Genomic DNA, 23,325 nt, shown 5'->3' on the forward strand with positions numbered 1-23,325 from the left:
TGGTCGGGCGGCCGCGGCTGCACCCGGGATCGCCACCTGCTGACGGCGGCCAGCGGCGTCATCACAGACGGGCCCGGCCAGCACCGCAACGACACGTACTGCCAGTGGATCATCCACCGTGAGCATCACCACCTACCTGGCCACGAACGCTGGGTTAGCTGTGGACGCGCGTGAGCGCTGTGGCGTTAGATTCGCTCGATGCCTGTCATGCAGGCGAGGGCGGGGCACATGAAAGATTAGCCTAAAATCGGACTGAGACGTGAAGATCGTGAACGGAATTCACGAGCGGGGACAGCTTGTGGTCACTATGTTTGATTATCACCATGATCATCAGGAACAAATGTCACAGTCACTTTCACACTATTTGTACTCTTCTGGTTTCCTGGTGCATTCTTAGATAGTCAAGAGTGACTTATTTTTGGTGTCATGTGTTACCTGGTGACTGCTGTTCGATAGCAGTTTCCCTGTTTTCAGCAAACGAAACCCTCGGACGGTATGTCACGCTGACATTCGAAGAGTTGGAGACGGAGTGCTCGTATGATCAGGTTTTCGTGTACGATGGCATCGCACCCAACACCACACTGCTGGGCAGCTTCAGCGGCAAGGGCAAGAGCGTCCCGCTACCTCTGGTCGCCTCCTCCGGAAAAGTTAGTAGCGTTTCAGAGGTGTGCTGAGTTGAAGTGTTGGTAACGTGCTGGTGGTCGTTATTAGATAGGGGGATGTCAGAAGCTGTTTTGCTTTGCTGTATGGCTAGACGTGCTTTTCGGTATGGTCCTCATTAGTGCTGCTGTTTCGCTGCGCCCACTCGCCGGTCGTATATCCGACTGAGTGGTCTGGATGGCCGGGGCACCGAATGTTTGCCGCGGTCGTCAACCCCGCGCCGCTGACCTGCCGGTTCTATGCCGCCCGACCGCCGCTGACCGCCGCCGCCACCGCCGCAGATGACGGTGCTGTTCTTCTCCGACACCAACTACGTGATGGAGGGGTTCCGGGCGCACTACGCGGTGACGGCGTGCCCGGCCGACTGTTCGGGGGTGGGCCGCTGCGAGGCCGGCCGCTGCCGCTGCCCGCCGGATCGGCGCGGCGCGCACTGCCAGTGGCCGCGCTGCCCGGCAGGCTGTCACGCCGCCGCCGGCCAGGGCGAGTGCCCGCCGCCCCCGGCCGGCTGCCGCTGTCGGCCCGGCTTCTCGGGCCGCGACTGTGGCCTCGGCGCCGGCCAGGCCGGCAACCGCTGGCACGTGCTGGACGACGCGCCGCACCTCGGTCGCGCCAGGCACGCCGCCGTCTTTTTCCCGTCGCTGGACCGGTACGTGGTGTTCGGCGGGTATGATCTGAACCGCGTGCTGGACGATGTGGCCGCGTACGACCTGGCGACGAGCGCCTGGACGCGCCGGACCGCGGACGAGGCGTGCGGGCCGCCTCCCCGGGCCGATGACTGCTGGCCGGCGGGCCGGTTCGGCCACGCGGCCGCGCCGCTCGGCGCCGACCTCATGCTGGTGCACGGCGGCCAAGGTGCGCGGCGCCGCCTCCTGGACGATCTCTGGGCGTATAACGTGACGTCGGGCGCGTGGCGGCGACTGGCGGCGCGGCCGCGGCCGGCGGCGCGCCTCCATCACACGCTGACGCCCGGCCCGGACGGCACGCTCTACCTGCTGGCCGGCGCCGGCGCCGGCGACACCATCCTCGGCGACCTCTGGCGGCTGCGCGTGGACGCGGCGGGCGCGCGCTGGGCGCAGGTGGCGCCGCGTGGCGGCCGCCAGCCGAGCCTGCAGCTGGTCGGGCACAGCACGCTGTACCACGCGGAGGCGGACTCGCTGCTCGTGTACGGCGGCCTGGCCGTGGACGTGGTGCGCTTCCCCATGCTCTCGGACAAGATGTACCTGTTCCACCTGCGCGAGCTGTTCTGGTCCGAGCTGGCCTACCCGCGCGCCCAGCAGCTAGACGCACACGTGCCGCTCGAGCGCGCCTTCCACGTGGCCGCGATAGCCGGTGAGTGGTATGTGCGCGGGCCGTCGAGGTCTGACCGGACCTGGTGCCGACCCGGAGCCCTCGGCTCGCCGTGGAGAGACGCTCCTGTAACGCCGCGGAGCCCTCGGCTCCTGGCGTTACAGCCCACTGCTGCTGCGCGCCGTCCCCGTTATTTTTCCAAATAACTGCGCGATTGACGCGCTCAAATACTTGGCATATGGTATGAAAAGCTTTGATGCTCCTTGATTTGTCAATACTGTCAGCTTGGGGCTGATTGATCGTCCGGTTTATCAGGACAACCTAAGCACATTGTTACGAACGCTTTTACATCCAGATTAAATACTTTTCTACCGGTGACAACGGATTGTGTAGCATGGTAAGCGTCATATATTGCTCTTGTTTGCATACTGCATCATTTACCACTTTTGGTTCATAGTTGGAGAGGTTACACAGTACTCACTGTATGCCATTTCAGGCGACTACATGGTGGTGTTTGGTGGCTATACACATCGTCACCAGCTAGAAAACATATGCTACGACCATCAAATATTCTTCTACAATCTGCGATGCCACGCGTGGGTAAACCACGGCGTTCTGGAGATCACATCTGATTGTAAGTAGCAAAACTGTGCTATTAAATAGCACCTCACCCTGTTAATCGCAGGTCTTTCGCACCTGGATGTCGGTAGTGTAGTGGTTAAGCTGTGTGTCTGGGGTATCAGAGGGTCCGGGGTTCGGTTCCCCGCGGTGCCCGCCCTTTCTGCTGGGGTGAGAGGCAGGCGCCGCCATACAGCCTCGGCAGCGGAACGCATCGCAAATCCTGAAAGACATTAGCTGTCTGCACCACTAACAGGAACGTGTTTAAGAACTGACCGTGCCCCTTATGAAATGCAGACACCACAAGCTATTTTTCTAGTGAAAGTGGCTGCACGTCATTTTCTGGATTCCCGTGTACTGTTTTTTAAAGGTAGCTTTTTGGCTTAACCCTCTCCACTCCTGACGATGATCACAGTTTGAAACGTCGGGCATTTACACTATCAGCAACGTCTGCTTGATAACACTGTTTAACCAGTGTCTCCCGGTTTATTGAAGTTCGATAGCTGCCAGCAGAGTAGTCATGAACCCCTTATGTGTTGCGCTCGTGAGCAGCTGTGAAGCTGCCTCGCTCGGCCGGTGGTTTCGCTCCCCGCTCACCGCCGCCCCGCTGCCGCCGTCCATCGACCGGGTCTAGCTACCCGCTGCCGTTCGACCTGTTTGGGGCCGGTGGTGTCGCTCCCCGCTCACCGCCGCCTCCTCCCCCCCCCCCTCCCTCCTGCCGCCGTTCGCCGACAGGGTCCGGTTACCCGCTGCCGTTCGGCCTGTTTGGGGCCGGCGGTGTCGCTCCCCGCTAACCGCCGCCGCCCGGCCGCCGTCCATCGGCGGGGTCCGGCTACCCGCTGCCGTTCGGCCTGTTTGGGGCTGTGGTGTCGCTCCCCGCTCACCGCCCCCCCCCCCCCCCCTGCCGCCGTCCATCGACAGGGTCCAGCTACCCGCTGCCGTTCGGTCTGTTTGGGGCCGGTGGTGTCGCTCCCCGCTCACCGCCCCCCCCCCCCCTGCCGCCGTCCGCCGGCAGGGTCCGGATACCCGCTACCATTCGGCCTTTTGGGGGCCAGTGATGTTGCCCCCCGCTCACCGCCGCCCCCCTGCCGCCGTCCGCCGGCAGGGTCCAGCTACCCGCTGTCGTTCGGTCTGTTCGGCGCCAGTGGTGCGGTGCGGGACGGCAGCACGCTGCTGCTGTTCGGCGGCTACCACGGCGCCGTGTCGGGCCGCCTGCTGGCCTACACGCTGCCCGACACGATGGTGGCGCCGAGCAGCCGGCCGGCCGACCGCGACGTCATGTGCGCCCGCCACGACACCCAGTCGTCGTGCACGGCCAACCCGGTGTGCGGCTGGTGCCCGGAGGGCCGCTGCTACGGCCGCGGCCAGGGCAGCATCTGCACCAGCAATCTGCAGTCGTCGCCGTGCCCAGGCGTGTGCGCCGCGCTGCGCCAGTGTCAGGCGTGCGCCGTGCACGGCGCCGGCTGCGCCTGGTGCGTGCAGAGCGCCGCCTGCCACCGCGCCGACGGTGAGCTGGGAGGCGCGCGCGCCGGGGGACGCCGGAGCTGCGCCAGGCGCCGCCGCTGGGACCCGTGTGGCAGCTGGTGGTGGTCGAGAGCCGTTAACCGCCTTCGGTATCTTGTTGTGCGCCCGTGAATCCCCGCGTAAGCAGCAAAGTAAGCTCCTAAGTATGCAGTAAAAATGTTTCATTTCCAGGGCACCATCTAACATTGTCCATGTGCGGCGTATTTTGACACATGCTCGGCTACAACAGCCGCTGCTGCAGCAAGGCCCGACCCTGACTGCCTTAACGCCATCACTGTACGTGACGCGTCGGTGACGCCGGCCGTGCTGACCCCGTGGCCGCCCGTCGCAGGCGTGCCGGGCCTGTGCGGCGCCGGCTCGGAGACCCCCTCCGGCCTGGGCGGCTGGTGGGGCTCCAACGGCACCGAGGTGACGCGGCTGCAGGAGTGCCGCACGCGCGACTTCCGGCCGGGCCTGACGCTCACCAAGTACCACAACCCGGCGGACCTCGACTGGCCCGATGAGGTGAGGGCAGCCGACGCTCGGCGCGGGGACCACGCAGCGGGCGGCGCGGCGACTGCACTGGTATAGTGCGACACGTGCGCCGGTGGTGAAAATGTCCTACATACCGTACTACTTTTTGATTTTTTTACCGTGCTTGACCATTTTTAACGAACACTTCTATCTGAAACTTAGCTAGCTTGGCCTAGACGATGTATTATTGCAACTGGATGTTGATGTCAATCTCATTTACCATCCAACTCAAGTGCGAAAGTTGACGCTCGTTGTTCAAACAGCCTTTTGCGTCGTATGCGCGTCAGCGTTTTGCCTTTTTCGATCCATTCCCTGAAATGACGTATTGCTTCGCCCAGCACGATCTCCGCTCCTTTTCCCCCACCTAATCCCATTATGCCTCCCCTTAGACCATGTACCCCATGCCCCCGAATCCCAGATAAGCATCATCAGCTGGGTCTGCAGTCCTTTTCTGTCCTCTTTTGCATGAGCTTGACTTTGCTTGACACAGAGCTGTGACCAACGTAGCAGCTCTGCCAGGTGGGGCGCGTGCAGAGACCAGGCGTGTCTAGAGCTGGCAGGGTGTGGCCGCCAGGTGAGCATCATCAACTCGACCAAGACGACGCTGCGTCTGTGGGCGGAGGCGGCCGGCCAGGAGCGCGGCCTGGTGACGGCGCGCCTCCGCGGCTACGTGCACCCGCTGGGCAGCCGGCCCAAGACGGACCCGTACCTGCGCCTCTTCATCACCACCAGCAGCCGGTCCAGTTCGCAGCTGCTCGTCTCCACCGACCGCAGCTGGCAGCGCATGGTGAGCGACCGCGCGCCGGCCGACCGCTCGCTCCAGCGGGTCACGGTGCAGCTCTGGGAAGCGCAGTACGCTCCGGGGAAGGTGCCCCAATCTACCTATTTCGTAGGTTATGCTTCTTTGCAAAACACGGGGTATCTGTTCCTCTAAACATGTCAGCTGCATGATGTAATCTGAACTTTCTTTCGTATGTTCAGTGTTTGTTTATGACATTTGAATGTTTTGCACGTGGTTTTTACTTCCGCAGTGGTGACTATTACCTTGATGCATTCATATACATTTCCCTGGTGCCCTTGATTGCCGCAAACACCTGTGAAAACATATATGTGATGAAACACATATGTGAAAACGTAGATTGCCGCAAGCATGGATGTGACGTGTGGCACCGGCGGCGGCAGGAGACTGTGAGTCAGAACCGGGTGACCAAGCTGCAGACGGTGGAGGCGTTCCGCGGTGACCTGTCGCCGCTGTTCGGCGGCGACCGGTCGGCGGCGTACCTGCTGCAGCTGACGGTGACGCTGCCGCCGGCCGGACAGGCGGCGCCGCCGCCGCACGCCGACGTCCGGCTGGAGTGGAACGGCGCCTCCTCACAAAAACTGGTCAGTCGCTCTGGGCTGGCACGGATGTGGGGACGCTGAGGGTCCCTGTAGAGCTGGTCTTACGTGGCTGGTGTGGGAGAACGACAAGTCCTCACAGCAGTTAGTCGGTCGAAGCAGATGAGTCACATCACTGCGAAGCCAGTCTGCGGCTGACAGGCTGTTCCAGTCAGCCCGTCATCCGTCAGCTGTAGCTGGCAGTCTAGGTCCTCACAAAAGTCACTGCTGGAACATTGGTGTAGTATGGGCTCTCGATATTATTCACTGGAATTGGCAAATTTGCTACGGAAGGGTTTTTGTCCGTTTATTTGGAAGTGGAGCGCTGGTGAGAGCGTTCCCGCGCTGGGCCCGGCTAACGCCGTACCCCTCACCTGTCTTCAGGAGTCGCTGACGTTTGAGTTCCTCGAGCCGTATTCGAACGGTTCGTGCGCGCGCCTCACCAGCTGCCTGGCGTGTTTGTCTGACGCCGCGTGCGGCTGGTGCGGCGCCAGCGGCGCCTGCCTGCGCCGACGCGACCGCACCGCCCGCTGCGCGCGCCTGCTCACGCTGGCGCCGCCGCTCTGCCCGCGCTGCGCCGACCACGTGGCGTGCGCCGCGTGCACGACCGCCGGCTGTCAGTGGCTGCCGGACGGGGCGCGGTGCGTACGCGCCGCGACGGGCGCGCTGGTGCGGCCCGCCGACTGCCCGCTGCCCTGCGACCGACGCGGCGACTGCGTCAGCTGCATCAGCGCGCCCGGCAGCTGCTCCTGGTGCACCGAGACCAGGGTGAGGCCGCGGTGGTGGCGTCAGTGTAAGGTGCAGGGCGACGACGGCATCCATCTAGGGCTGTTGCACTGTGGCATGTGGGGAAGTTGACTGCAAAAAGCAGTGATAATATTCCCCTTGCTGTCACACGCTTGTGTTGTTCATGATGACTTTGGTTTCAGTGTGATTTGAACGACAGCATCTGTGATGCGTGCACGTCAGCCAATAGTTGGGTTGGTTGGAGAATTCGACACCAGATAACGTAGCTACGAATTCAAACCCACTTCTAGAGAAATCGAGCGCATTGCTCTTCTTTGACTCCTTTAAATTTCACTACAAAGATCACGCGAAGTTATTCTGTCGCACGCATGGCCCGGTATAATCTGTGCGTCGGCGCAGCAGCCGCCGGGTCACTCTGATCCCGCCTGGCCTCCAGTCGACTGACCCGCCCGCCGTCCGTCCGCCTGTTCCAGGAGTGCTTCCTGCTCTCCACGTACACGTCCCGGTTCCAGTTCTCGCAGTGCCGCCAGTGGGTGGACCGGGACCACCTGCGCGACACGGCCGAGCTGGCGGCGCCCGGCCTGCCGGAGCTGGCGCTCCGTCAGATGCAGTGTCAGGCGTGTGGTGCCTTCCGTTCGTGCGCCGCCTGTCTGCGCGCGCTCGGCTGCGGCTGGTGCTACGACGCCGGCGAGCCGACGCGCGGCATGTGTCGCGAGGGTGCGCTGGCGGCGCCGGCCGATGGACAGGTGTGCCCGGCCAACCAGACGAGCTGGGCGTTCGTCGAGTGTCCGGACGTGGACGAGTGTCGGCTGGGCACGCACGACTGCCACGAGAACGCCACGTGCGCCAACACGCACGGCGCCTTCAACTGCACCTGCAACGTGGGCTTCACCGGCGACGGCCGCAACAGCTGTGAAAGGACGTAAGTTGTCGGGGTCTGGCAGCAAGGGTGGTGGCTAGGCCACACCCGATGAGCATTCATGATCGCGTACGAGTCGGTTGATCACGTGGCCTTTGAGCATTGAACGAAGTTTGCTGTTTTACCTCCTGGCGCATTTGCTGTGTCGCGGTCGATCTCGCTTGGGCGTGGTATTACTGGCACACTAGCTATTTGCCTACTTTACACAACCAGCCCCGAGCGCTTTTGCCTGATAGCCTCTCAGTCGGTCTTGCCATGTTTGCCCCCCCCCCCCCCCAGAAACCGCAGAGCGGGGATGTGTTCACGGCCCCGTATCTCGTATCGTGCCAGTCTCGGAGCGGGCGCCCATTGTCAGTCATCTGGCGTCGGCAGCGTGGTCTGAGCCGGCCGGTGGCCGGTGCGGAGTGTGCTGCGTGACGGCTGGTGTATGACGTCCCAGATGTGTGGAGGACTGTCGGCCGGGCCGGTGCGGAGTATGCCGCCGCGTGGCGGCTGGTGTGTGACGTCCCAGGTGTGTGGAGGACTGTCGGCCGGGCCGGTGCGGAGTGTGTTGCCGCGTGACGGCTGGTGTGTGACGGCCCAGGTGTGTGGAGGACTGTCGGCCGGGCCGATGCGGAGTATGCCGCCGCGTGACGGCTGGTGTATGACGTCCCAGATGTGTGGAGGATTGTCGGCCGGGCCGGTGCGGAGTGTGCTGCCGCGTGACGGCTGGTGTGTGACGGCCCAGGTGTGTGGAGGACTGTCGCCCGGGCCGGTGTTCGGGACCGCCGCACTACCGCTGCAACTGCGACCTGGGCTGGAGCGGCGCCGACTGCAGCGTCGACTGCGGCTGTCACAACCACTCCACCTGCTCCGGCGGACCGGGCCTCTGCGACGCGTGCCAGCACCGCACCACCGGGCCCTACTGTCATCTCTGCAGGTACACCCCTCCCCGTGCCAGCACCGCACCACCGGACCCCACTGTCAGCTCTGCAGGTACACCCCTCCCCGTGCCATCACCGCACCACCGGGCCCCACTGTCCGCTCTGTAGGTACACCCCTCCCCGTGCCAGCACCGCACCACCGGGCCCCACTGCCAGCTCTGCAGGTACACCCCTCCCCATGGACTGGTTCATCTGTCTTCGCATCCCGTGCCCGCTAGCCTGCGTCAGCGTCCCGTTGGCGGGACTACCTTTCTCGGCGTCCCTCCAACGCCGTAGAGCCGCCCTGGTGTCGCTCAGGCCCGCTGACCGGCGCCGCCTCCCCCGCCAGTGTGGGCAGCTTCGGCAACGCCACCTCGTCGGCCGGCTGCCAGCCCTGCCACTGCAACGGCCACGGTGATGTCGGCCTCAACGTCTGCGACGTCGCCACGGGCCGCTGCTTCTGCCAGGACAACACGGAGGGTGACGGCTGCGAGCGCTGCGCGCCCGGCTACTACGGAGACCCCCGGTGGGTGCCGACACCGCCGGAGCGCGGGCAAGGCCTGCAGCGCGGCAGGGAGAGGGCCCGACGAGATGGCGCTCGCGCAGAGCTGAAATGTGTTACCGCCAGCGTGTCGCCGTCTTTGTTTTGAGTAGGCTGGCGAACTTGATTAGTGTGGAGTGGTCGCTTTCCTTCAAGTTTGAATCGGGCCCGGTAGTATCTATGTACGGCGTGGCACACAGCTGTCTGGAGACGCGGCAGCCGCCCCGGGTGAATCACGCCGGCGTTTTGCGCGATGCAGCAGCGAGTGGGCGGCGTGTGAGCACCCTAACCAACTGCGGCCGCCAGCGGAGCCATGATTGCCTGTGCGTCCACCAGGGACGCGGGCGTGTGCTACCGGGGCTGCGAGTCGCGCGGCGTGGCGCTGGCCGCCACCGAGGGCCACATCGGCTGCCAGCGGCACCGGCCGCCGGCCGGCCGCGGCCCGCCGCACGACACCCACTGCCTCTGGGTCATCACCGTGTTCGACAGCCTCGACCACGCGCCCATCTACGACAGGTGAGCGGCCGGCCGCGGGTGAGCCGGTGGCCGCCGCCTGGCCTCTGCCCGTCGACGGCTCGGGCGGGCTCCTCCCGCTCCCTCTCCGTCCAGTGTCCCGCTGAGAGTGGTGGGCCGCCGCTGACCGAGTGCCCGTGTCTGAGCGCGCTGACACGTGGCCGGGCGCGTGCGTTGCAGTCTGCGCGAGACGCTGGAGCTGCGCGTGGGCCCGCTGCGACACGTGCCGTGCGACCGGAGCCACGTGTACGTGTACGACGGCCTGCCGGAGAGCGTGTCGACCAGCTCCCACTGGGACCGGCAGCAGCACGCGCTGGCGGTGCTGTGCGACGACACGGCGCCGCCCGGCGACGGCGTCACCGTGCTGCGCGCCACCTCAGGTCGGTAGCTGGCCCGGGCGGACGGCCCGGCGCCAGCGCGCGCTTAGGGTAGTGTGGCGTCCCAGGTCAGGCTCAGCGTAGGGTTAGTGACGGGAAGTCAGACTCACGACCAGGAGAAACCTGTCACGACGCGCCACGGTCCAGCGATGTTTTCCGGCTGGAAAACTCAGAGGGTCTGTGTTGCGCAGGCCAGCCTGGCGAAATGTATTACGAGCTTTTATGTTGGGATGCCTGGTAGAGATCAGCGACCGGCAGGCTGGTACGCGCTTTACTGTTGTCCGCTAGATTTCATCATCGAAGCTACGGAGTGGACTTGTGCAAGAGTGAACCATTAAGTGCCTCCGCCCATGGTAACGGGCCGGCGACGACAACCGTGCTGACCAATGCCGCCGTCGGCAGGCTTCCTGACGGTGTACTTCGAGCAGCACTCGCCGTCGGAGGGCTTCAACGCCAGCTACCGTGTGCTGCGCTGCCCTGACGGGTGCCCGAGCGGTCGCCGCTGCGTGGCCGGCCTCTGCGTCTGCGGCGCCGGCCGCTCCGGCCCCGGCTGCGCGCCGCACCCCTGTCCGGAGCGGATCGTGCACGGCCGCTGTGACATGGTGAGCCCCGCCGGATGAGACGGGCGCCCGGCCCGGCGGGTGCCGGCCGACGCCGCCACCGGCGGCAGAGAACGGCGGACACGCCCGCCGGCGTCAATTTCGCCCCAAATGTGTACAGCACAGTGGCGGGGCCCGTGTCGGCGTTTCGTTCTTACTTTGCATATGCACCAGTGGAGAATAGCTTGACGGCCACCATTGATGGTCACCTAACACGGCACCTGTAGTAAGAGTGGCACAGACTTGCATACACAATTCCATTAGCTGGTGCAGCAGGTCACAGCACCACCGGCCGCCTGATCACGAGCCGTATGGCGCGGATCCGGGCAGACCACTGTCGCGCGGGACCTCGGGACGTTGCTGCGGACGCGGCGCCTGATCACGAGCCGTATGGCGAGGACACGGGCAGACCACTGTCGCGCGGGACCTCGGGACGTTGCTGCGGACGCGGCGCCTGATCACGAGCCGTATGGCGAGGACACGGGCAGACCACTGTCGCGCGGGAACTCGAGCTGTCGCTGCGGACGCGGCGCCTGATCACGAGCCGTATGGTGCGGACACGGGCAGACCACTGTCGCACGGGAGCTCGAGCCGTCGCTGCGGACACGGCGCTCAACACTGTGCCTGATCACGAGCCGTATGGTGCGGACACGGGCAGACCACTGTCGCACGGGAGCTCGAGCCGTCGCTGCGGACACGGCGCTCACCACTGTGTGCCTGATCACGAGCCGTATGGCGCGGACACGGGCAGACCACTGTCGCACGGGAGCTCGGGCCGTCGCTGCGGACACGGCACTCACCACTGTGTGCCTGGCCCCCAGCCGTACGGCCGTGTCGTCTGCGACCCAGGCTACGTGGGGCCGCACTGTAACGTCACGGCGCTGCCCGGCCACGTGATCTACACCGAGCTCTTCAACGAGAACCACGTGGAAGAGTCGCTCAAGTACCTGCAGACAGGTGAGGCGCGGCCCGTCCGGCGGCGGCGGGGACGTTTCCAGCCGACGCTTATCCCACTCGGCTTTTTGTCCTTTGACTTTTCCGATTTGACTGTCCCTGTTGACTTTTATCAGATTGTTCTTTTTGTGCTTCGACTTTTTTGCTACTCGTATATTTCCCTTTTGACCCCTTCGTATTCAAGTTTTATCCTCTCCGACTATTTCGGTTGGACTGTTTTTTTTTTTTGTTGACCGTTCCGTTGTTTTGTCCAGTCACCTGATGCTGACGTTTGATATCATTACTCCTGCTTTGAAGGATAGCACTCTCTTGTCATATGGTAGATGGATGATACTGTTCGTCATTAGTAAGCATGAACAATTGTTGATGATCGTTGGACGAGTACGGACATGAGCAATACGATCTACCTGCCACACCATGACAGCCTGTCATTTGCAGCCGAGGTAAGGTGATAATTCACCATATTTATCTCATCTGCTGATAGATTTCCCAGCTGAAAAAGCAATTTTTCGTAACTAATATACACCAATAAAAGTTCAATTGAGTTGATTTTGGTTCTGTGGAAGTACCAGCGGCCCACTCCATTGCCAGTTGCTCCAACCCTTCCATGTTCCAGATGGAGCTCGGATCGTATGACGCCCTTTTCCTGCTCCTTCGTCAACCAGTCCAGCAGCAGTGTGAGACCCTGTGTCGCTGGAGCGTGACCGGTACCTCCAGTGGACAGTAACCGGAACCAGCCTTCATAGCGCACCATAATGATCATGTGCACGTCACAGCCCATCACCAAAATGTCATCCTTGCTGAGACTGTTGAGACTTGCCCCCTTGTCACCTGTCGTGACACTGGCATGCGAGAGGGACGGCAAGGGTTGTATGGATGTCGCTGCCGCTCCGCGCCGGTGTTGAGGAGGTGCCGGCACGTGTTTCAGTGCTGCCGCGGTTCGGCCACACTCTCACGGCCGACCACTACAGCTCGCTCTGGCTGTTCGGCGGATACTCGCTCTCCCGCGGCGCGCTCAACGACATCCAGGAGTTCGAGACGCGCGGCAACACCTGGCAGCAGGTGGGTTGCCGTCGCCGTGGCCTTCTGTCGCAGCCTGCTGCTGTCGCTCGGCCCGGCGTCGCCGCGGCCTTCTGTCGCAGCCTGCTGCTGTCGCTCGGCCCGGCGTCGCCGCGGCCTTCTGTCGCAGCCTGCTGGTGTCGCTCGGCCCGGCGTCGCCGCGGCCTTCTGTCGCAATCTGCTGCTGTCGCCCGGCCCGGCGTCGCCGCGGCCTTCTGTCGCAATCTGCTATCGCTCGGCCCGGCGTCGCCGCCGCCTTCTGTCGCAGCCTGCTGCTGTCGCTCGGCCCGGCGTCGCGGCGACGGGCAGTCACGCAACGGCCAGTTAGCGTCGGTAGTTATCGTCCTACGCATGTGCTGTTAGTCACGTGCTGCCACAGTCGCCCAGCCCCGCTGTCGTAGTCACAGTGGTAGTTACCGTGGTAGTTACCCACGGTCACGTTCACAGTCACGATCATGACTAACGGCACTGCTGCAATGGCGGCCGCTTGTCACGGTTCTGATCGCTACCATTTTGCGGTGGCGACCATTGCGACTGTCACAGACGCCGACAAGTGTGTGTGTGTGTATGTGTGTGTGTGTGTGTGTATGCGTGTGTGTGTGTGTGCATGTGTGTGTGTGTGCGTGTGCGTGTGCGTGTGCGTGTGCGTTTACGTTTGTGGTGTGCGTGTGCGTGTACGTGTGTGGTGTGTGTGTGGTGATTAAGGTCGGCCGGTCCGGCGGCGGGCCGCGCCGGTGACGCTCCGCTCTCGCCGCCCCGCCCAGGTGACCGTGCAGTACCAGCCGTCCCGGCCGTGTGTATGTGTGTGTGGTGATTGAGGTCGGCCGGTCCGGTGACGCTCCGCTCTCGCCGCCCCGCCCAGGTGACCGTGCAGTACCAGCCGTCCCGGCCGTACGTGCCCCGCGGACGCTTCTTCCACGCCGCCGCCTATGTCGTCTCGCAGCGGGAGATCTACATATACGGCGGCACCGACGGCAACGAGTTCCTACGCGACTGCTGGCGCTTCCACATCAAGACCAAGATGTGGAACGAAGTCAAGGTCGGTGCGAGGCGCCCAGGAGGTCGCCGCAGTGTCCCCACATTGGGTTGATGGCCAGACGTTGCGTATAGGGTGAACGGCTGGCAAATCGGGGCAGAATGGCGACTGCACAACAATGTTTTTACGTTCTCCTACGTTCACCAGAAACGAAACTGATGCTGAAATGGTGATGAGGTGGTGGTTGGTGATTCGGGGTGGTGCAAACAAGTTGTTGATGATATCTCATATGTGAAAAGCATTTTGGGCCTTCAGTGTTTTTGTCCCAAAGCTGCAAATATCTGAACGAACCAAGTATGACACGTCCGTAACGCGATCTTCGCGTGTCGACCGGGGTGAGATATCTACGAAACAGCGCTCTTTCACTGGCATCCCTGCGTTGTGCATGCCTCCGGAAATACCTGACCGCGTGGTTAGTGGATGCAAGTCATCCGTATCGCTTAGTCGCCTGACTGGGCGCTGAGCGGCGCCACAAAGGCAGCGCGTTGTTCCGGCGCACGTGTGACCGGCCGCCCGTCGTGGCGGCGTGGGCCGCGTGACGTCGCCACCTGCCCGCCGGCGGCCGCCTCTGACGCCCCGCCGCGCCGGCCGGCCAGGTGCCGTCGGTGCTGCCGCCGCTGGCCGGCCACTCGCTGACGTACCGGCAGCGGGACGGGCTGCGCAGCCTGCTGCTGCTGGGCGGCTTCTCGCCGCAGCACGACTGGCTCGCCGACGTCTGGGAGTATGACGTCACGCGCGGGGCGTGGCTGCGGCTCAACTGCACCGGCTCGGCACCCATGGGTACGGAGCGGGCCGCGCCGCCCGGCTGTCACCGGCGCCGGGTGGGACGAGCGCGCGAGCAGGGCCGGGGATGGCGGCATCCTCGGGACGCTGCAGTGGCAGCTGCTCAGCGGTGGTCTGTTTGTGGTGGTTCTGAACGAATGGTTTCAAGTGTGCCACAAGGTGTGTCCGTGGCGTTGCGCATATCGCTCGATCAGCTAACACTGTCGTACCCGGACAGTTTCGTGCGCTTATATCAATATTTTAGCTCACTCTCGTTGCACAATATCAAGGAAAAGTTAGGTCACAATGACTTATTGACTCCCTTTGAGATGGCGCGGGGCATTTTGATTGTGTCCCGTTAGCACCGAGGGTGTGTTTTCGCTCGCTGTCATGGGACGCCCAGTGCCGAGTATACCCGAACCTGCGTCTCACTGCACCTTACCGCCGCTGCCCGGTCAGCAGTCTCACCGCCGCCGCCCCCTGCCACTGCCTGGCCAGCAGTCCCCCTGCCGCCGCCCCCTGCCACCGCCCTGCCAGCAGTCCCCCTGCCGCCGCCTCCTGCCACCGTCCGGCCAGCAGTCCCACCGCCGCCGCCCCCTGCCACTGCCTGGCCAGCAGTCCCCCTGCCTCCGCCCCCTGCCACTGCCCGGCCAGCAGTCCCCCTGCCACCGCCCGGCCAGCAGTCCCTCTGCCGCCGCCCGGCCAGCAGTCCCACCGCCGCCGCCTCCTCCGGCAGGCATCTACGGCCACTCGGCGGCGTACCACGCGCCCACGGACACGGTGTATGTGTTCGGCGGCGTGGTGGCACGGCGCGGGGCAGCCGTGGCCAGCGCCGCTCTCTTCAGCTTCCGCTACCAGCAGCGGTTCTGGAGCGTGCTGCCCGCCGACCGCGGTCTCAACCCTCTGCAGCGGCACATGGTGAGAGGCCGCCGTCAGCGCCGGTCACCGCTTGAGGCGGGCTGCTGGGCTTGGGCTCGATGCGTGTGATCTGTAATGTGCAGTGCTTTAGCGAAGGTAGATTGTCACTCACCTAGGCCTCTAGATGGCGACATTTCAAGTTCAGAATTATCCATTTAACAGAGACACTGGACCGGTGGCTGATGTGGAGCGTGAGTGCCGCGGCCGGCCACTGACCCCAGTCTGGCATTGGCCGCTGGCCGGCGCTCTGACCGTGGCGCGTGACGCTGACCCGTGGCCGCGGCCGTCGACAGCCGGGCCACCGTCTCTTCCACACGGCCGTCACGGCCGACTACTACATGCTGGTGATGGGCGGCGCCGGCTCGGACGGCGACCTCTTCGCCTACCTGTACGCCTGCAACATGTGGCTGAGGATCAGCGACAAAGGTGCGCTCACTGGCTCCGGTGTAAGCTGCTCGATGGTGCTTCAGCCGAATGTGAAAAAAAACAGGACGCTTTTGGCCTCCATGTCTTCTTAAACAGCCATGCCAAATAGACCGGCTAAATGTTGACATGAATATTGATATGTCATTAAGAAGGCAAAATCACTGGCTTTCTATGTGCTTCGTAGGCTATCCACGCTTTTCCTGTATCGTTTTCTTGTCAGAACTAAGTTGGAGCACGCGTGTGTGTCCTGCGGCTTGATGTGTGGCTGTCTGCCGGCCGGCGGCGCGTGTGACCGTGTTCGGTGTCGTGTGACCGCTCTCCTCTGCAGACCACGCCGTGTTCGGTCGCCTACCGGCCGGCGTGGCTGGCCAGGCGGCCTCCCGGCTCCGCGGCGCGGTCTACCTGTTCGGCGGCTACCGGGGCCGCGTGGAGGCGCGCCTGCAGCGCATCGGTGAGAGGGGACAGTGCCCGGCTGCCCGGATACAGGCGATAGCTTGCTGAAACTCAGACACTTAAACATGGTACATATCGGGTGGCACATGGCGAGGAATCGCTGAATCGTGAGAGTCCGTACTGGCCTGGGTTCTTACCACTGGGCCTCATTGTAGTGGTTCATGCTTGTGCGAACGTTATTTCAAAGGGTCACGTAGGAGGGCCTACGCCTGGGACGTCACTAGTGACTTTACTGGGGAGGGCCCATGACTGTAGTCTTATTTGTGCTATGATTTGGGCTCGGTGGTACACCTCATGTTATCATGCATTTATGACTGTTGTGGATTCAACCGATCATTGAACAAAGACACCATCCTGCATGGGTGAACTTTTGCATGTGATTGGAGGGGCCCTACCCCCCTCTCCCTTCTATATTTGGCGTGCCCTTTCGATACTTATATGAATCGTAACATGTGTTATATACTTTAAGAAGCCAGCAAAAATATAGTTTTCGAGAATGCCGGTTTCGGGAAAGCCTGGTTTTCTACCCTCCAATGAATTTTGTGGCGTCTTCCTAAAAATTATGACGAAGCTGATTATTAGCCATGATGATGAAATAATATGCTAAGTTACAGCGACGCATGCGAGCGATAGGCTTGGATGATGACTTCCGGTGGTCTTTATTTGCCAGCTTGACTGGACGCTTGTTCAGCGGAGGTCTCTGTCCGGCAGAGCTTCCCGATGACCTGTGCAAGCTGAACCTGCACAAGAACAAGTGCAAGGGCCAGTACGGCTGCAGCTACTGCCAGGTGACCGGCCCGGCCGCCAACATCACCTACTGCTACACCAACAAGAAGCACCTGCCGTCCGTGTACGTAGTGCCGCGCAGGCTGTCCTCCCCGCCTGTCCCCCCTGTCCTTCCGCTGCCCCGCCACGGGGCTGACGAGGCTGCGTTCCTCGAGGGTCACGCCCGGCGTGTCCGTCTGAGCGGGGCGCTTCTGGCCTCGTGGGCACGTGTGTGACGGCGCGGTGTGGCGACCCAGACTAGACCGGCTCCCCCGCCACGGGGCTGACCAGGCTCCGTGCTTCGAGGGTCCCACCCGGCGTGTCCGTCTGAGCGGGGCGCTGCTGGCCTCGTGGGTACGCGTGTGACGGCGCGATGTGGCGACCCAGCCGGCGGCGGAGGCGTTAGGGGTTGGCTCCTTGGCATCACGCGCGCAGGCAGGACTACACCTCGGCTCCTCCAGTCGGGGCTGTGGGACAGGCACTGCAGTAATGGTATTGGTGTCGCCGATCCTGACCATTGCTCCGCGCTAGGACGCATGCGCTACAAATACATGTATTTGACGAGACGAACACCGATACCATGTCTGGATGTTGAGTGGCTGCACCAAGGCCTGCAGCCGTCGCCCGGCGTGCCGTTAAGTGGGCGCTGTAACGCGCGCGCCGGCGGGGTCCGGCCGTCCGCTGACCGCGGCGGGCCGGTGGCGCTGTTGCAGCTGCGAGAACCAGGTGGGCACGGTGGAGTTCTCGTCACGCCACCGCGGTCGCTGCAACGCCTCCGTGGTGGAGTCGCGCAACTGCTCCGAGTACACCAGCTGCGACGCGTGCCTGGCCGAGTGGCCCCACTACCAGGGCGTGCACGTGAGTACCGCAGCGTCCCTGAGAGGGGTGAGCGCCGACGGTGCGCCGGTGGCGGCGGCAGTGGGCTGGGCACTGCTCACATATGACAACCTGCCGGACAGCGCGCGCGCTCTGCTTGTGGGATGCTGTTCCAGTACGCTGCGTTCATAATGCGCTGCGGCAGTAGGGCGCGCCCGCCGCGCCGAGCGCTGGGATGCCGAGATGTCGTCCTGGACGGCTCTACGCCGGGATGCCGGGGTGGCGCCGTGAGCGGGCTCAGTGCGCTGGCTGTGGTGGCTGATGATCGTTTACGGAGACCAAGGGCAAAGGGTTCGTTTGGTCCACAGCATGTCACGTGACTTTTTACCCCTTGGCAGCAATGTCTACAGGGTTGTTGGCGACCAAAACCATGTTGTTTTCGTGCCGCTTTGGGGAGATAAACCGTGGGTGCAAGAAGTGCAATTTCGTCAAGACCAGAGTCCCATTAAGGGTTACATATCGGTTACAGGATACAGCGAGCTGTGGACAGGCCTGTTCAACGCGGAGCCGCTGTCCGTTGTGCCCCCACTCTCCACCATGCCTCCAGCTCCGCCGTTCCTGGTCATCGTGTCTTTGCATGTGATGCGCTTGCACTGACTACTACGTTGCGCCTCCAGCCGTGCACCTGGGAGCCGGCGGGGCCGGACGGCGGCGTCTGCTCGCCGGTGGACGGCCGCCGGCTACCGGCCGTCTCGGCGCCGCTGGCCGCGCTCTCCTTCCCGCCGCGCACGGCCGCCGTCTGTCCGGAGCGTGTCTGCGAGGCGGCCGACTGTCTGACCTGCGAGAACCTGAAGGGCTGCCTCTGGGACGCCCGGCCGGTCGTCTACAGTGAGTGCGCTGTCGTGTCGAACTGCACGCCATCGGGCCGGTCTGCAACAAGTATGGCATCTGTACTCCTCCGCTATACAATTCAGCAGAGTCCCACGCATTTAAGGTCTTATCGTCCATTGAGTGTGGACGGGTCCGGGACGATCAGGACACTAGCATGCGCTGTGTTTCTGCTGCGGGCGGGGGGGGGAGGGGGGGGGGGGTCTGCAGCTGTCTGCCGACCGCGACCCGAATCCCGTGCAGCTCAGAGACGAGCTGGCCGCAGTGATCGTACACGTGTCTGTGCTCACTGCCGTGCCTGAGGCAGGCGAGCGCGGACATGATGCCCTGCAGAGTGATGCGCTGCGTGGTCGTGTCTTTGCGCCGCTGATCCTACTACGACACTGCAAGGACGCTGGCCTCCACCCCGCTCCGGGGAGCTGCTGAGCGTGCCGGTCTGTGAGACCATTACGTAACGACACTGTGTCGTGTCGAGCGCCTCGGAGGCGACACTCGCCACCGCCTCCGGCCCCGCGCTGCGCGCACTGTACCGCTCCCGACGCGCCCTCACTTGGCAGCGATAACAAGCTGTTTGTGACGAGCGGCGGTGACTGACGACCGCTGTCCGGCGGTGACTTACGGTCGCTGTCCGGCGGTGACTGACGACCGCTGTCCGGCGGTGACTGACGGTCGCTGTCTGGCGGTGACTTATGGTAGGTGTCTGGCGGTAGCTGACGTTCGGTATCTGGCGGCGACTGGCGGTCGCTGTCTGGCGGTGACCGACGGTCAGTGTCTGGCGGTGACTGACGGTCGTTGTCTGGCGGTGACTAACGGTCGGTGTCTGGCGGCTACTGACGGCCTGTGTCTGGCGGTGATTGACGGTCTTTGTCGGGTGGTGACTGACGGTTGGTGTCTAGCGGTGACTGACCGTCGCTGTCCGGCGGTAATTGATGGTCCCTGTCTGGCAGTGGCGGGCGGTCGGTGTCTGGCGGTGACTGACGGTGGCTGTCTGACGGTGACTGCCATCGGTGTTTGGCGGTGACTAACAGTCGGTGTCTGGCGGTGACTTACGGTCGCTGTCTGGCGGTGACTTATGGTCGGTGTCTGGCGGTAACTGACGTTCGGTGTCTGGCGGTGACTGACGGTCGGTGTCTGGCGGTGACTGGCGGTCGCTGTCTGGCGGTGACTGACGACCGATATCTGGCAGTGACTGGCGGTCTGTGTCTGGCGGTGACTAACAGTCGGTGTCTGGCGGTGATTGACGGTACGTGTCTGACGGGGCAGATTTTCCGTCGTGGTGGCGGCCGACGGACGGCCGCTGTGTCAGCGCCCTCTCCGCGCCCGAGGTCATGGGCGTGCGACGCAACTGCGGCGTGCCGTGCGCGCTGCGCCATGACTGCCGCACCTGTTTGGACGGCAACTGCTGGTGGAGCCAGCAGCTGGGGCAGGTGAGATGGACACCGCGCCACGACGGCCGCGCCGGTCCGGATTCAGCTCATTTTTGCTAGAAACAATCGACAAAGTAGGCTCTATCCATCTATCTTACGACAAGCGAGAGGCAATGCGGTGCACGAGAGATGGCCGTCACGCAGGATAGTCGGCTGTTTATTTTAAAATGGAAATGTTAGGCTCGAAACTAATGCATATTATGCAGATGAAGTGCATGACAAGGATGACAAGCTTCCCTTGCATATAACTGATGTTAGTCTGGAACACGCTCCACGTAGTGAAAGCGCAAGAAGACGTTGACGGGCGGTTCTGTGTGCGGAGGCTGCGCGGTGGGAAAAATACTCTGGGTCGAAGCGAGACTACACGTGCGCATTTGGATGCTGGCTCTGGCAGCGGCACGTGTATCGCGCGAGGACACGGCGTTACACCTTATGATAGCGCCTTACATGCATAGTCTTAAGGAGTGTAGCGCGTCGTGATGTAGGCTTGTTGTCGAATCGCGCGGCTGGGTCGCCAAATCTAAGGATCAGTGCGATACGGGCTGCGTCCATTCATCCAGGAACATTCCTGTCGTGAGAAACAAATGGATCCGGCGCGGTTGCAGTCCCATTAGAGTAAGACACTGGCTCACAGCCGCGAACTGTGCCTCGATCAGCCTCACGGCCCGCGGGGCATTCGTACAATGATGAGTGATTCACGCGCCGCTGATGTGTGTGATGACGGGAGTGTTCCGCCCGTGCTGTGTTGCAGTGTCTGTGGCCGGGGTACCAGCCGCTGATGTGTCTGATGGCGGGTTCGTACCGGCCGTGGCGTGTTGCAGTGTCTGGGGCCGGGCTACCAGCCGCTGATGTGTCTGATGGCGGGTTCGTACCGGCCGTGCCGTGTTGCAGTGTCTGTGGCCGGGCTACCACCCGCTGATGTGTCTGATGACAGGAGTGAACCGGCCGTGCCGAGTTGCAGTGTCTGTGGCCGGGGTACCACCGGCTGATGTGTCTGATGACGGGTTCGTACCGGCCGTGGCGTGTTGCAGTGTCTGTGGCTGGGCTACCAGCCGCTGATGTGTCTGATGACGGGAGTTTACCGGCCGTGCCGAGTTGCAGTGTCTGTGGCCGGGGTACCACCGGCTGATGTGTCTGAAGATGGGAGTTTACCGGCCGTGCCGTGTTGCAGTGTCTGTGGCCGGGCTGCCAGCCGCCGATGTGTGTGATGACGGGAGCGTTCCGGCCGTGTCGTGTTGCAGTGTCTGTGGCCGGGCTGCCAGCCGCTGATGTGTCTGATGACAGGAGTGTACCGGCCGTGTCGTGTTGCAGTGTCTGTGGCCGGGCTACCAGCCGCTGATGTGCCTGGCGGGCGTGTGCGGCTCGCTGGTGACGAGCGCGGCGCAGTGTCCGCTCAGCTGCGATCAGCACGCCACCTGCCAGTCCTGCCTGCAGCGGCCCGAGTGCGGGTACGTGCTCAGCGCTCGGCTGGTGCCGCGCCGCCGGCCGGCCAGATGCGAGCCTGGGATTCAGGACCAGCCCTGCCCAGGGCCGTAGCCAGGACCAGCTCTGCCCACGACCGTAGCCAGAACGAGCCTTGCCCTGTGCCGCTACTGGTGCTGGCATGAACACTTAACCGAACACTGAATATAGTTTGAGTGATGGATTTGGCCACATGTTGGGTTTTTACCGCAGCGCACTGGTTTTATCATTTAATGGAAGTACACCATGTCGAAATTTGAACAGCATCGCCAACAGCTCGAACATCCATTGACTGGCGTCTGGGGTACGCAATGGATCATTGTACAAAAGTGTGCATGTTCAGTGTTATCATTGGATCAGCTCAAGTAGGAACTGCACGTTATGTCGCCATGATATATAAGCTTAAACCGTGGATAAAGTGCCCAAGGTAGTTTGTAGCGTTGTAGTGAACAAGAACGACAATTTTGCATGGCAAATCGTCCGGAATTTTTTCGGCGGGGACGTGAATCTGCTTAAGTTGTCTCAAATTTGCGATTTCCTAGAATGATGTATCGATAAAAAACATTCTCGAGTTTTGCAAACTCGCATATCATTTGCGGTGTAACTTGACGCATTCATTCATCCTCTGTTGCTGCAACCTGGTCCATTAGCCTCAGCTGGTGTATCCCACATGCCCCACCTGGTGCAGCCTGCCCTGGGCCCGCCCCCCATGCCCGTTTTGACCTGAGCCCCAGCTGCCTCAGTGTGACGCGTGCCTTCCCGGGCAGCTGGTGTAACCCGACCTCGGCCCGTCCTTACCCCTGTTTTGGCCTGAGCCCAGCTGCCTGAGCGTGACGTGTGCCTTCCCGGGCAGCTGGTGTAACCTGACCTCGGCCCGTCCTTACCCCTGTTTTGACCTGAGCCCAGCCGCCTGAGCGTGACGCGTGCCTTCCCGGGCAGCTGGTGTAACCTGACCTCGGCCCGCCCCTACCCCTGTTTTGACCTGAGCCCAGCCGCCTGAGCGTGACCTGTGCCTTCCCGGGCAGCTGGTGTAACCTGACCTCGGCCCGTCCTTACCCCTGTTTTGACCTGAGCCCAGCCGCCTGAGCGTGACGCGTGCCTTCCCGGGCAGCTGGTGTAACCTGACCTCGGCCCGCCCCTACCCCTGTTTTGACCTGAGCCCAGCCGCCTGAGCGTGACCTGTGCCTTCCCGGGCAGCTGGTGTAACCTGACCTCGGCCCGTCCTTACCCCTGTTTTGACCTGAGCCCAGCCGCCTGAGCGTGACGCGTGCCTTCCCGGGCAGCTGGTGTAACCTGACCTCGGCCCGTCCTTACCCCTGTTTTGGCCTGAGCCCAGCCGCCTGAGCGTGACCTGTGCCTTCCCGGGCAGCTGGTGTAACCTGACCTCGGCCCGTCCTTACCCCTGTTTTGACCTGAGCCCAGCCGCCTGAGCGTGACGCGTGCCTTCCCGGGCAGCTGGTGTAACCTGGCGACGCCGCTGGGCGGCGCCGGCCTCTGCCGCGACGGCGGCCTGGAGCAGCCGCGCGACTCCTGCTACGTGCTCAACTACACGGTCGTGCCGGCCCAGCCGGTCGTCTCGTGGAACTACACGGCCTGCCCGGCCGAGAACGAGTGCGCCAACGGCCACCACACGTGCCACCCGGACTCGGAGGTCTGCGTCGACCAGCCGGTCGGCTTCACCTGCCAGTGCAGCAGCGGATACGTGCTCAGCGGGTGGGTACCGGCTGGCTGGCGGGTCCGGGAGGGTACCGTCTGGCTGACGAGCTAGGGAGTGTATCGGCTG

At 63.0% G+C, this 23,325-nt stretch overlaps 1 protein-coding gene across 1 annotated transcript in view; it reads left to right on the plus strand.

The window, feature by feature from the left end:
* Positions 1 to 23,325, plus strand: part of LOC119099697 (multiple epidermal growth factor-like domains protein 8) — a gene marked incomplete at its 5' end in the record, with an annotated part of 30,135 nt that continues 6,810 nt past the window's right edge. Inside the window, 33 exons of the mRNA XM_037222762.1 lie at positions 1 to 118; positions 475 to 647; positions 942 to 1,034; positions 1,221 to 1,406; positions 1,740 to 1,989; positions 2,444 to 2,581; positions 3,671 to 4,032; positions 4,435 to 4,593; positions 5,177 to 5,389; positions 5,785 to 5,910; positions 6,364 to 6,618; positions 6,649 to 6,747; positions 7,200 to 7,648; positions 8,373 to 8,564; positions 8,897 to 9,073; positions 9,425 to 9,604; positions 9,782 to 9,920; positions 9,982 to 9,985; positions 10,381 to 10,580; positions 11,399 to 11,534; positions 12,460 to 12,593; positions 13,453 to 13,629; positions 14,223 to 14,406; positions 15,125 to 15,306; positions 15,600 to 15,732; positions 16,061 to 16,183; positions 16,897 to 17,035; positions 17,664 to 17,808; positions 18,444 to 18,467; positions 18,525 to 18,654; positions 19,918 to 20,081; positions 21,393 to 21,529; positions 22,998 to 23,255. Of these exons, the coding sequence (XP_037078657.1) occupies positions 1 to 118; positions 475 to 647; positions 942 to 1,034; positions 1,221 to 1,406; positions 1,740 to 1,989; positions 2,444 to 2,581; positions 3,671 to 4,032; positions 4,435 to 4,593; positions 5,177 to 5,389; positions 5,785 to 5,910; positions 6,364 to 6,618; positions 6,649 to 6,747; positions 7,200 to 7,648; positions 8,373 to 8,564; positions 8,897 to 9,073; positions 9,425 to 9,604; positions 9,782 to 9,920; positions 9,982 to 9,985; positions 10,381 to 10,580; positions 11,399 to 11,534; positions 12,460 to 12,593; positions 13,453 to 13,629; positions 14,223 to 14,406; positions 15,125 to 15,306; positions 15,600 to 15,732; positions 16,061 to 16,183; positions 16,897 to 17,035; positions 17,664 to 17,808; positions 18,444 to 18,467; positions 18,525 to 18,654; positions 19,918 to 20,081; positions 21,393 to 21,529; positions 22,998 to 23,255 (5,579 nt within the window). The remainder of the gene's footprint in view (positions 119 to 474; positions 648 to 941; positions 1,035 to 1,220; positions 1,407 to 1,739; positions 1,990 to 2,443; positions 2,582 to 3,670; positions 4,033 to 4,434; positions 4,594 to 5,176; positions 5,390 to 5,784; positions 5,911 to 6,363; positions 6,619 to 6,648; positions 6,748 to 7,199; positions 7,649 to 8,372; positions 8,565 to 8,896; positions 9,074 to 9,424; positions 9,605 to 9,781; positions 9,921 to 9,981; positions 9,986 to 10,380; positions 10,581 to 11,398; positions 11,535 to 12,459; positions 12,594 to 13,452; positions 13,630 to 14,222; positions 14,407 to 15,124; positions 15,307 to 15,599; positions 15,733 to 16,060; positions 16,184 to 16,896; positions 17,036 to 17,663; positions 17,809 to 18,443; positions 18,468 to 18,524; positions 18,655 to 19,917; positions 20,082 to 21,392; positions 21,530 to 22,997; positions 23,256 to 23,325) is intronic.

The sequence above is a fragment of the Pollicipes pollicipes genome, unplaced genomic scaffold, assembly GCF_011947565.3.
Source record: "Pollicipes pollicipes isolate AB1234 unplaced genomic scaffold, Ppol_2.1 Scaffold_4881;HRSCAF=5763_pilon_pilon_pilon, whole genome shotgun sequence".
NCBI lineage: Eukaryota > Metazoa > Arthropoda > Thecostraca > Pollicipedomorpha > Pollicipedidae > Pollicipes > Pollicipes pollicipes.